Here is an 11323-nt window from a genome sequence, read left to right on the forward strand (position 1 = left end):
TGGGTGGGTGGGTGGCACAGGGATGGGGACAAAAAGGGCAGCTCACTTGAACATATCAGTGATTATAATTGCTCACATAGATCTTTTGTTTTGAATAACCAACCCCAATGAAGAGTTAAGTGGTCTGTAAGTCATAGGTGTACCTGTTGTGTGAAAATAGGTATTAAATTTTGAATTAATTTCTTAAATGGATGCTTTAAGAAGCATAGTGTCAGCTTACTCCTGCAATCCTAGCTGCTCAGTCATCAGAAGTCATAGTTTGAAGTCAGCCTGAGTAGAAAAGTCTCTCATCTCCAATTAACCACCCACCAGTAGTGGAGCTGTGGCTCCTGTGGTGGAGCTTTTGAACCAGGATCTGAGCCTCCCGAGTAGCCACAATTGCAGTAACACTCAAGTAAGTGTCCAGACAGGCCTGACCTCCATCGGTGCTACACGGCTGCCCCCTGGCGTTCATCTAGAGAATGACATGGCTATTCATATTTTTAGAATCTGAAATGTTTTCAATGGGTCCTTGAAATGTAAAAACAAAACTGTGTAATCATTAGGCAGTTAGTGTAGCTAATGTATATACATATATGTCATATATTGATATATATAATAGGACAAGGCCTCTACAAAAGACATGTAACGAGACCACTAAAATGGGGAAAAATGAAAACCTCTGAGAAAACAAAGAAAAGTAATTAAGACTAAAGAACATATAATTGAGCGTGTAGGTTTGTTTTCAGCTGTTGTGATGCAAGACAGAGATCCATCATAATTTATAATCTCAGCATAAAGAACTTCTCAGTGGAAAACAGACCTTTGCAGTAATAGGCTAAAACACAAAGCAGGCGCTGGTGGCTCACGCTGTATTCCCAGCTTCCCAGGCAGCTGAGACCTGAGGATAAGATCTGAGGGTGGAGGTTCAAAGACAAGCAGGCATAAAGGTCTGAGACTCTTATCTCCAATTAAGTAGCACAAAGCTGCCAACCAGGAAATGGCGGTGCTGTGTGGAGTGCAGAGGTACTGAGCTCTACTTTTGGTAGATTAAGTGCATGTTCTCATTTAACTGAATTTTCAGCATATCCATTGTAAGCTGAGAAGTAGTTTGCTCCACTGACTGGATACAAAGACTCTTTCATCATGTACTGAACAAAGGAATATTTGTAAAATATTCTTTATTCATCGAGCTGTGTTTAATACCTACAGTTCGTGGCTAGTCACATCTGGGTACTCAGTAGACACAGCTGTTCTTCAGTAAAAGGTTTCATGTTGCACAGCACAGTTTACTAGTGGAAATGTGGGGTGCAAACATCCAGCTCTCCTTCAGTTGTACATTTCTCTGAAACCCAGTCCAGTCAGGAGATTCTCCCCCTGCTTTCATCATCATCCACCATTTCTGAAAGCATGGAGTAAACCCCTGACCCCATGGCGGTGGCTGTGCTGGCTTGGAGCTATGAGCTTTCCCTGCTCACATAGGCAACCTTTTGTGTTTCAGGTGACCCAGGCACTGCTAGCTATGGGAGAAATGGCCGGGATGGTGAGCCAGGGCCCCCAGGCGTGGCAGGGATTCCTGGGGTGCCCGGGCCTCCAGGACCACCTGGGCCTGCAGGATTCTGTGAGCCAGCTTCCTGCACCCTGCAGGCTGGCCAACGAGCATTTAGCAAAGGGCCTGATCAGTGAGAGGCTGGGTGCTGCCCATGTAAACCACAGCTGGTGGAGAAAGATGGCTGGAAACTGGGCAAAGACCACCACAGAGACAGGACCCTGACTTGGCAATCAGATTTGGAACAATGGTGCTATTCAGTAAACCCCATCCCTTCCCCTTGGAGAGAAAACAAGTGTTGTCACTGAAAATAATACATGTGAGTGAATGTATATCCTTCTTCTCAAGGCCTGGAACTTGAGTGTGCTCTTCACATGTGATGCATCCAGGCCACTGCCAATAAACAGAAACAACTGGTTTACCTCAATTGCTGTAGTTGTGTTAATCTATACTCCAGAGCTTGTCCTCAGATTACTGACCAAGGTACACAGAGTATTACTAAGCTGGTCATGAGGAAAGCCCACTACAATCAGTAGACTTGGTGCTTTATGTCCCACCCATGTGCTTGGTGGGCATACTCTGGAATTGCTTTTCCTTATATCCTCTACTGTTTTCCATTTTCAGAAGGAATTTTGGTTGATTTGTATGTATTGTGCACTAAATCCACCAACACTTTGAGTTCTTCTATATTAAAGATGGAAGTATAACACCCTGGACCTGAGATTATTTAGTTTAACAACTTGAAGTAACATCACTGGTTGTATCAAAGAAGCAATAAATATAATTTCTTAATCTCTTGCATGTTTTTTATAATCATGTTCAGCCTCATGTATTTAGATATATTAAATGTTTTAATGATTTGTTTTTGTATAGGTATATGTTTGTAATATTAGTGATTTGTTCTAAGAAATTCTGTAGAGGGGATTACTTGTGATGGATTTTGTGTGTATGCGTGTGCATGTGACAGGTTGTGTGTGTACATGAGCATGTGTAGGGCTGTTCATTCTGGTGTTTTTTTTGCCAGTCCTGGGCCTTGGACTCAGGGCCTGAGCACCGTCCCTGGCTTCTTCCCACTCAAGGCTAGCACTCTGCCACCTGAGCCACAGTGCCCCCTCTGGCCGTTTTCCATATATGTGGTGCTGGGGAATCAAACTGAGAGCTTCATGTGTAGGAGGCAAGCGCTCTTGCCACTAGGCCATATTCCCAGCCCTGTTCATTCTGTTTTAATGGCCCCCACATCTCCGCAGCCTGTGGGAGGAAGGGAGCTGAGGAGATCTCAAGGTCCCGACCTGGAGGTCTCAGTAAGCATCCACAGTGCAGGCAGCTCAGAGACCCTGCTGACCTGAGGGTGCGTGTCTGTCCTCAGTGGTAGATGTGTGGCCTTGGTGGATTTACATGGCTGCATTAGCTTGGAATCTCTAAGGCGAGTCCCAGGGCAGCAAATTCAATCTGCTCGTGTTTTACTGGGAACCTTTTTCATCTGTGGTCCCGGAGATAAAGGTCTGCATTGTTCCTTTGTTGCATCTGTATGTTTGGCGTCAGGACAAGGCTATCTTTGTGAAGAGAGTTTTCCACTGCCCCCTTCTTCTCTGTTCCCGCACAGTTAAAATGAAGGGTGGCCAGGCAGGGCCAGGCAGTGTTTCTTCCTGGATTGCGAGTGCTCAGGGCAGGGGTGATGGGAGGTTCTCCCCTTTGGCAGGCACTGCCCAATAAGGATGAAATGGAGGAGTCTGTGCCTGGGTCTGAGTTAAATTTCTCTCAGCTGAAGTGCTGGCAGAAGGGAGGGCAGAACAACTGCCAGTGGCCTTCATAGGCTGTGAGCCATGGGAGGACATGGCTATAGCTAGGGTCACAGTGACACGCAGTGACTGCTGGAAAGACCTCCGTGCTCTGTGGTAGGTGGGCACAGAGGAACACAGAGCTGGCTCCAAGCATGGAGACAGGATCACAGACCCTGGCTCTGTGATGGGGGGACAGGTGACCACAGACCCTGGCTCTGTGATGGGGGACAGGTGACCACAGACCCTGGCTCTGTGATGGGGGGACAGGTGACCACAGACCCTGGCTCTGTGATGGGGGGACAGGTGACCACAGGCCTGGGCTCTGGATAGGGACAGGGGACCACAGGCCTGGGCTCTGGATAGGGACAGGGGACCACAGGCCTGGGCTCTGGATAGGGGCAGGGGACCACAGGCCTGGGCTCTGGATAGGGGCAGGGGATCACAGGCCTGGGCTCTGGATAGGGGCAGGGGACCACTGGCCTGGGCTCTGGATAGGGGCAGGGGACCACAGGCCTGGGCTCTGGATAGGGGCAGGGGATCACAGGCTTGGGCTCTGGATAGGGGCAGGGGACCACAGGCCTGGGCTCTGGATAGGGGCAGGGGATCACAGGCCTGGGCTCTGGATAGGGGCAGGGGACCACTGGCCTGGGCTCTGGATAGGGGCAGGGGACCACAGGCTTGGGCTCTGGATAGGGGCAGGAGACCACAGGCCTGGGCTCTGTGATGGGGGCAGGAGACCACAGGCTTGGACTCTGTGGATAGGGGCAGGGGACCACAGGCCTGGGCTCTTGATGGGGGCAGGGGACCACAGGCTTGGGCTCTGGATAGGGGCAGGGGACCACAGGCTTGGGCTCTGGATAGGGGCAGGGAACCACAGGCCTGGGCTCTGTGATGGGGACAGGTGACCACAGGCCTGGGCTCTGTAATGGGGGCAGGGGACCACAGGCCTGGGCTCTGGATAGGGGCAGGAGACCACAGGCCTGGGCTCTGTAATGGGGGCAGGGGACCACAGGCCTGGGCTCTGTAATGGGGGCAGGAGACCACAGGCCTGGGCTCTGGATAGAGGCAGGGGACCACAGGCTTGGGCTCTGGATAGGGGCAGGGAACCACAGGCCTGGGCTCTGTGATGGGGACAGGTGACCACAGGCCTGGGCTCTGTAATGGGGGCAGGGGACCACAGGCCTGGGCTCTGGATAGGGGCAGGAGACCACAGGCCTGGGCTCTGTAATGGGGGCAGGGGACCACAGGCCTGGGCTCTGTAATGGGGACAGGGGACCACAGGCCTGGGCTCTGTGGATAGGGGCAGGGGACCACAGGCCTGGGCTCTGTGGATGGTGGAGGGACAGGGGACCACAGACAACTTTCTCTGCTGTGTTGTTGTTGGGGGTTTTTAGCCTCCCGGGCTCTCCTGTCCTGCAGGAGAGACGGGAAAACACGCCCCACCCAGACGAGCCAAGAAGAGGAAAAGAGGGCTGACAGACTGCCACCCAGTCCCCCTCTCCACGAAGGACACACAGACAGCCTGGGAGCCAGTCAGCGCTGGCTGTTTAATGGCGGCAATGAACTATTCTTTTACATGGGTGGGAGGACAGCGGAAGGGGAGGGGTACATGCACCTATGTAGAGGCTGTGATTTGATGCCTGAGCTGTCCATCAGGGTGGAGCTCCCAGGGACCTCCCTAAGGGGCGGCCCACATCTAGGAGGACTGGGTCTGGGTTTACCACCAGCGGCCATCTTGGCTCACACAGGGTCTGGGGCTGGGAAAAGAGGCGGGGCCGCTAGAACAGCCTCTTAATGATGCCAGGCATCCGGCGGGGGGGCCCCACATGTTGTCTGTGCACACATCAACCCCTTCCGTTTAAAATAGAATTCAAATTTCTCAAGTCAAGGGAGAAAGTCCTAATACTTTGTGCTATCAATTTTTTCTTGTGTTCATTTTCTATATGCTTTAAAACTCTAGTCTGGTTGTTGGTTAAACCAATCATTCTGTAGTTTTCATCTGAATTTCATTCATACTTCTCTAATGTGTGTTCGTTACTTTGAATTGTGCTCAAGGAAAAAGGCTGCCAGTGCCCACTGGGCTCCGTCAGTACTGCTTTACATGGGCCAGAAGCTTGCACACTCCCCTGTGTGAAGAGAGCTTCAACAGGCTTTATAAAGGTCACATACTTTCTCATGAACTGTGATAATATCAATCAGAAAGTGATAAGAAGTAATATTTTCTAATTCAATATATAACCTAAAAAGTAAGAAAAGTGAGGGAAAGGGTGGGTTTGGAGGAGCAGGTGATAATGTTGAAACAGGCAACATTGATCAAGATGCACCGTATTCACAAACTGCTATGTTAAATAGCAACTCATTTGTACAACTAAAGATAATAAAAGTATTTGAAAATAAATGAAAATGATTTTTTCACTAAGGTGCTTTTATTCGCAATGGGAGTGATATAGTCAAATAGAACAACAACAAAAAGTAGCCAGGTAAATATGTCAATGTTAGAAGATACTCATAAGAAAATTGTTTTAAAAATTCAAAGAACAGTTTACTCATCTGTTTTATATCAAGACTGTATAACAAACTCCACAGATTTAAGAAGGAACAAACAGCCAACCCATGGAACAACCCTCTGTAAAGTTCAGTTAAGGAAAACAGTATTCAGAAACACTGCTACTAAGCAATAGCAAAGAAAAAAAAAACACCTAGCAAATCCTCGCCATGAGATACAGCTCATAAACATTGCTTTGGATGTCTAGCGAAACAGAAATCTCCAAATTGTCTGAGACATATTAAAATTTTAGGTAAAGCATCAGCTAGGGTGCCAGCCAAGAGAGGTATGTGTAAATGATTTATCTGGTGAGAAATGATCCGTTTGGCATATTAACCAATTTGAGCATAGAAATCCGTGGGCACTTTGGGGTAATCATCTTCTGTCTAGCAGAAGAGTGTGATTAAGCACTCATAGAAATTTAGGCGACTGACTTGGAACAAAATACTGCTATTCTTATTCATTTATTTATTTTGGTAGCAATAGTTGGGCTTGAACACAAGGCCTAGCACTCTCCCTTTGACTTCTTTGCTCCAGGCTGGCACTCTACCACTTGAGCCACACCTTTACTTCCAGTTAAACCTTCTTAAGTCTCATTGGATCTGATCTGATGTGAGCTTAACATAAACCCCTGCTTTACACAATCACCTGTAACCAGATTATCTGATTTTTTTGGTCTACGATAATGTTTCTGGGGGTTATTGTTTCTGAGATACAAACTCTTAGTTTCAAAGTAAACCAATATAAGTAGAAAATCATTCTAAGTATCAAGGAATTAACCTTAAAACAGTTAAATGTGCCGGTAGCTCTGGCAAAATAGTATTAAGACAAAAAGTAATGTAATTGTGTTGCTGTTTATAAATGGACAGTAGATATAAATGTCTTTAAATTTCTCAAAAGGAATATTTCTGTTTCAGAAATAGAAGTCATTTTAAATAAGGTAAGATAACTACTTTTGATCATGGACTTCAATGTTGTTTTAATGAATTAATGTTGACCATAGCAGAATAGACATGAATACACGTGGCTGGTAAATCTGACTTGGAAACTGGTTAACAGCAGGACTTAGAATTTCACGTGCTCCAGTGCTTTTGTGGGAACCGCAGACGTGCACAGCACTTGACAGAGCCAGTCACTGGGACTGTGATGCTTACTGATAATTTTAGGCTAATAAATCCAGTTCACGTTTTTTGTTTTACATGCCTCCATATTTTGCTCTTGACTTCAAGTTGCCCATTACTGGGGACAGAACAAATAAAGGAAATTTGATCTGAGGAATTTGATTTTTGAGATTTAAATTTTGATTCACATTTATTCTGATTTATTTGGCTTCTAAGTTGAAAATGTGAATGTGAAAAGACAGTAGCATTCTTTAGAGAGCACCTGGTTAATTTGTAAAAAGAATAGTTAAAAATCATATATCATTGCTGAGTCTCAAGAAATGTGTAAACACAACAGCATGTTTGTTTGTTGTTGGTGTTTGTGGTACTGAGGCTTGAAATTAGGGCATCATGCTTGTCAGGCCAGTGCTCTACCACCCGAGCCACATCTACAGTCTTGCTATCTCCTCATAATTTTGAGATAGGTCCTTTGAACTTTTCTGCCAGGGCTGGCCTTCAACAGCAATCTTGCTCTCAGCCTGATTAAGTGGGATTGCAGGAGTGAGTCACCAGTACCTGGCTGACTGTATGTTTTTGCTTTAATTTTCACTAAGAAAGCATGCTCCATATTAAAGCCTTTTGTCTTATGGGAATAGTATAAAGCTCATCTCATTCAAAACCTTGACAGCAAGTCTCTCATGATTTTACTGAGGGCGTCACACTGGGAGACAGGAATCTTAAGGGCTTGTGCACTCTGATTCTGGTTTCCGCTTACAATTCTCATCTGAAATTGTTGTATGAGGGTTTTCAATTGCTCCCAGGGCGATGCAGTGTGAATTTAATTGTAACAAGTCAAGCAATGATTCATTAAATATCATTGTCATCATGGTGTTAACTTGAACACAGTGGGATGAGAGGGTTCCCGCTGCCTATGGGGCTTGGGCTTGGGGAGGATGGTTTGGTGGCTTCACTGGGGCCGAGATCTAATAGCATGGAATGCAAGTCTGATCTTTGGAAGTGGCAGCATAGATACATGGTTCATAACTGCCCTGTAGAATTCCCTGAACTAGGGACAATTCTTTTATTGCTGAGATAAGCCACAAGCTCATTATGCATAACGGAAGATACAGGAATAAAGGCTTCTTAGAATTATGATTCTTAGAATTATATTCCCATTTAACATGAATATAGTGAATTAAACCTTAAACAGTCAGTTGAGGTAAGATATAGAGCAAACAAAATGGAGAATACATTGCAACTGTGATTTTAAAAATAAATAGTCATAAAATACACCATGATACAATTTCAATTTAAATACATGAATAAAGATATTTCTTCCTCAATACACATCAAATAGCACAGCAAAACAGAGTATCATCTTTACAATCATAGGCTTATTATATTCAAGCACACACACATTTCTGTTGATTTTATGCTAACTCTGTTATATGTTATTAGTATTTTGACAAGTTTGAAGCAAGTAGCTACAATTTTGGGTGGCACCATCCATCATTTGCTATTTGATTTGAACCTGGAATTTTCTATCATCTGCGTTTTATTAGACTGTGCTTTAGACTTAAAAGCCTGTCATGTCCCTTGGGTAATTTTTCCCTTGCTGAGTCTCCAGTCTAAATGAAAATATTTTCTGCATACCCCAGCACTACCTTTCTCATTTGATACCTTCTTTTTTTTTTTTTTTGCCAGTCTTGGGCCTTGAACTCAGGGCCTGAGCACTGTCCCTGGCTTCTTTTTTTGCTCAAGGCTAGCACTCTGCCACTTGAGCCACAGAGCCATTTCTGGCCGTTTGCTATAAATGTGTTGCTGGGGAATCGAACCCAGGGCTTCATGTATATGAAGCAAGCACTCTTGCCACTAGGCCATATTCCCAGCCCCCCAGCACTACCTTTCATTTCACCAAACTGATCAATTTTCCTGGCATGATTTTGAGTGAAATGTCTGGATGTTACCTCCAGCTACATCAGAAAACAAGACTGAAGCTAACCATCTGAGCTGTGTCCTCAAATTCCCAGTAGATAATCAAATTATTAGTGTAGCAAATGCTACTTTTATCAGCTATTTAGTAAGTGAGACAATTTTGTGGAATTACATTGAATCAGGTAGGAAATACATGAATTATTTTCTCTTAGAAGTCTGAGAAACTTTTTTTTCCTGTATCATATTTTTAAATTAAACCAAAAAATTTAAATATAAGTTGTATAAAGGGGTTTCGAGTCACCACGTCATTTGTGACAGATGCTGCCCCTCTGCCACCCAAGTCTGGGTAGCTTGGGAGAGTCCGGGTGCAGGAGGGAATCTGACTCGGTGTGGTGTCAGGTCCTCCCATGTCAAGTCACAGCCCAGAGAAACCCCGACAGGGATAGCATGTGTGTATCACATACAGATCAAGGTGGAAAAGAACTGAAGACCAAGCATGGGGAACAAATCTATAAAACTTTCCTAAGGCAATATTATCATGGTACTTAGGAGTCCTCCATCTCAGAATATTACTACCAACATTCTGGGAAGATAGTTTGGAATGACAGTATTCCTATTATTTATAAATAGTACATTCTAGAAAATATAGACGTTATAGAAATTAAAAATTTGACTTGAATAATATGGAGTTTAGACACTGTGTGATTTGGTAAATTGTCTACTTCTGGTAAGCGAGATGCCTTTTGTTTTTCTCCCAGAAAAGCATCTGTCCTGTCTAAAAGGCAGGGTGGTTACTTAGTGCCTCTGCATTCTTCACTAAAATAGGGCAGTTTACAATCAAAAGCACAAATGGCTCATCTGCATGTTGACCAGGGGTGTGTGTGTGTGTGTGTGTGCACTGAAGAAATAAGATTGAAGCAGGGAACAAAACAAAGGCCCTTGTGCCTGCTTCACAAAGATATTTAAAATTAGGAAAAACAAAAATTAACAAAACAAAAAATTACAAAAACGATTTACAAAAGTAAATTAAAAAGTGCAAAGACCAAGGTGTGATGTAGTTGTCCACATCCTGTGGACACAAGGAGGTAAGTCACAACTCCCACACGAGTGGGACTAAAGGCTTACTTACCGCCTAGGACGGAGTCATCAAATTACTTCCTATGCTGAACACCAAAGTGAAAGTGTTTACAGACAATATGTCTTAGAATAATTAGGTTCTGTAGGTAACCACAGTTTAAAAATTCCAACAGCGTAAAATACACCAACAAGCAAAGGAGGTAGTCATTATTAAACTGCTCTGAGCAACATGCGAAGTTGAAGAAGTGCAGCGTGGTGGTTGTACATGGTGAGAAGTCATTTTCAGTGTCACAGCCGCGGGGGGGGGGGGGGGGGCGCGGCGTGGTTTCAGATGTGACCTGCAAAGCGCAGTCGTGACCCGTCCCAAGGCCTGGTGGAGCGGGGAGGGGGTTCCACGTGCGCCCATAGCTCCTTTCCCTCCAGCTTCCAAGGGCCACAATGTTACTTGAAGTCACATGGAGGAGACTGCAATCTGAAAGTGTGAACTGACCTGGGGATAAAACTGAAGACTGGAATTCCAACATTCGCGTACGTGGGAAAAACAGTGTCAGCATTGACTGTAAGTAGAACCCCGAGTGCTTCCCACGGGGACGCCGATGGGGCCGGGGTGCCGTCTTCCCCTCCCTGCCACGGCCATCTCTGTTCCCACGGAGAGTGGGAACGGGTCCCGAGTGGCCGGGTCACCCGCGTGGCCCGCGGCCGGGCCTGGGCCGGAGGGGCGGGCACGTGGGTCCGCCCCGCGTGGGCCGCTGGGCCCCGGCGCTGTGCCAGCCTGGGCGCCGAGCAGAGGTGGGAGAGCCGCGTCTGCGTCTGCGGGCTGGGGGGGGAGGGGGGAGAAGGTAGGGCGGGGCCGGCGGGGAGGCAGGGCGGGGCCGGCCGGGAGGCAGGGCGGGGCCGGCGGGGAGGCAGGGCGGGGCCGGCCGGGAGGCAGGGCGGGGCCGGCGGGGAGGCAGGGCGGGGCCGGCGGGGAGGCAGGGCGGGGCCGGCGGGGAGGCAGGGCGGGGCCGGCGGGAGGCAGGGCGGGGCCGGCGGGGAGGCAGGGCGGGGCCGGCCGGAGGCAGGGCGGGGCCTGCAGGGGGCCGGAGTTGACCTGCGCCGGCCTCGCGCTCCACCCCTGCCCGCCTCCAAGCACTGGAATAAACCCAACTCCTGGAGCAGCAACAAACCAAAGAAGAAAAGACTCCAGGCTATTGAGTCAGAAACAATGCCGACATAGTCGGTAGAATGAAAACAACAGTATTATAAGATAAGAAAATGAACCGCAACTTTATATGTATATGAAAGTCTCAACTAAAAAGTAAAAAATAACCAAATTGATAGCCATCGGCAAAAATGTCCCTGGAACATTAAAATGTCA

At 46.8% G+C, this 11323-nt stretch overlaps 1 protein-coding gene and 1 long non-coding RNA gene across 2 annotated transcripts in view; one reads left to right on the forward strand and one right to left on the reverse strand.

Moving 5' to 3' along the window:
- Nucleotides 1–2202, forward strand: part of Col9a1 (collagen type IX alpha 1 chain) — a 42987-nt gene extending 40785 nt beyond the window's left edge. Inside the window, exon 32 of the mRNA XM_048354577.1 lies at nucleotides 1481–2202. Coding sequence (XP_048210534.1) covers nucleotides 1481–1665 — 185 coding nt within the window. The 3' untranslated portion in view covers nucleotides 1666–2202. The remainder of the gene's footprint in view (nucleotides 1–1480) is intronic.
- Nucleotides 2203–8574: 6372 nt separating this feature from the next.
- LOC125357630 lies at nucleotides 8575–9847 on the reverse strand. Its single transcript, XR_007212179.1, has 2 exons — nucleotides 8858–9847; nucleotides 8575–8618 (listed from the first exon to the last, which is right to left on the reverse strand). It is a non-coding gene; the product is annotated as an uncharacterized LOC125357630 (long non-coding RNA).
- Nucleotides 9848–11323: the final 1476 nt, after the last annotated feature.

This window comes from Perognathus longimembris, chromosome 9 (assembly GCF_023159225.1).
Source record: "Perognathus longimembris pacificus isolate PPM17 chromosome 9, ASM2315922v1, whole genome shotgun sequence".
Classification (NCBI taxonomy): Eukaryota; Metazoa; Chordata; class Mammalia; order Rodentia; family Heteromyidae; genus Perognathus; species Perognathus longimembris.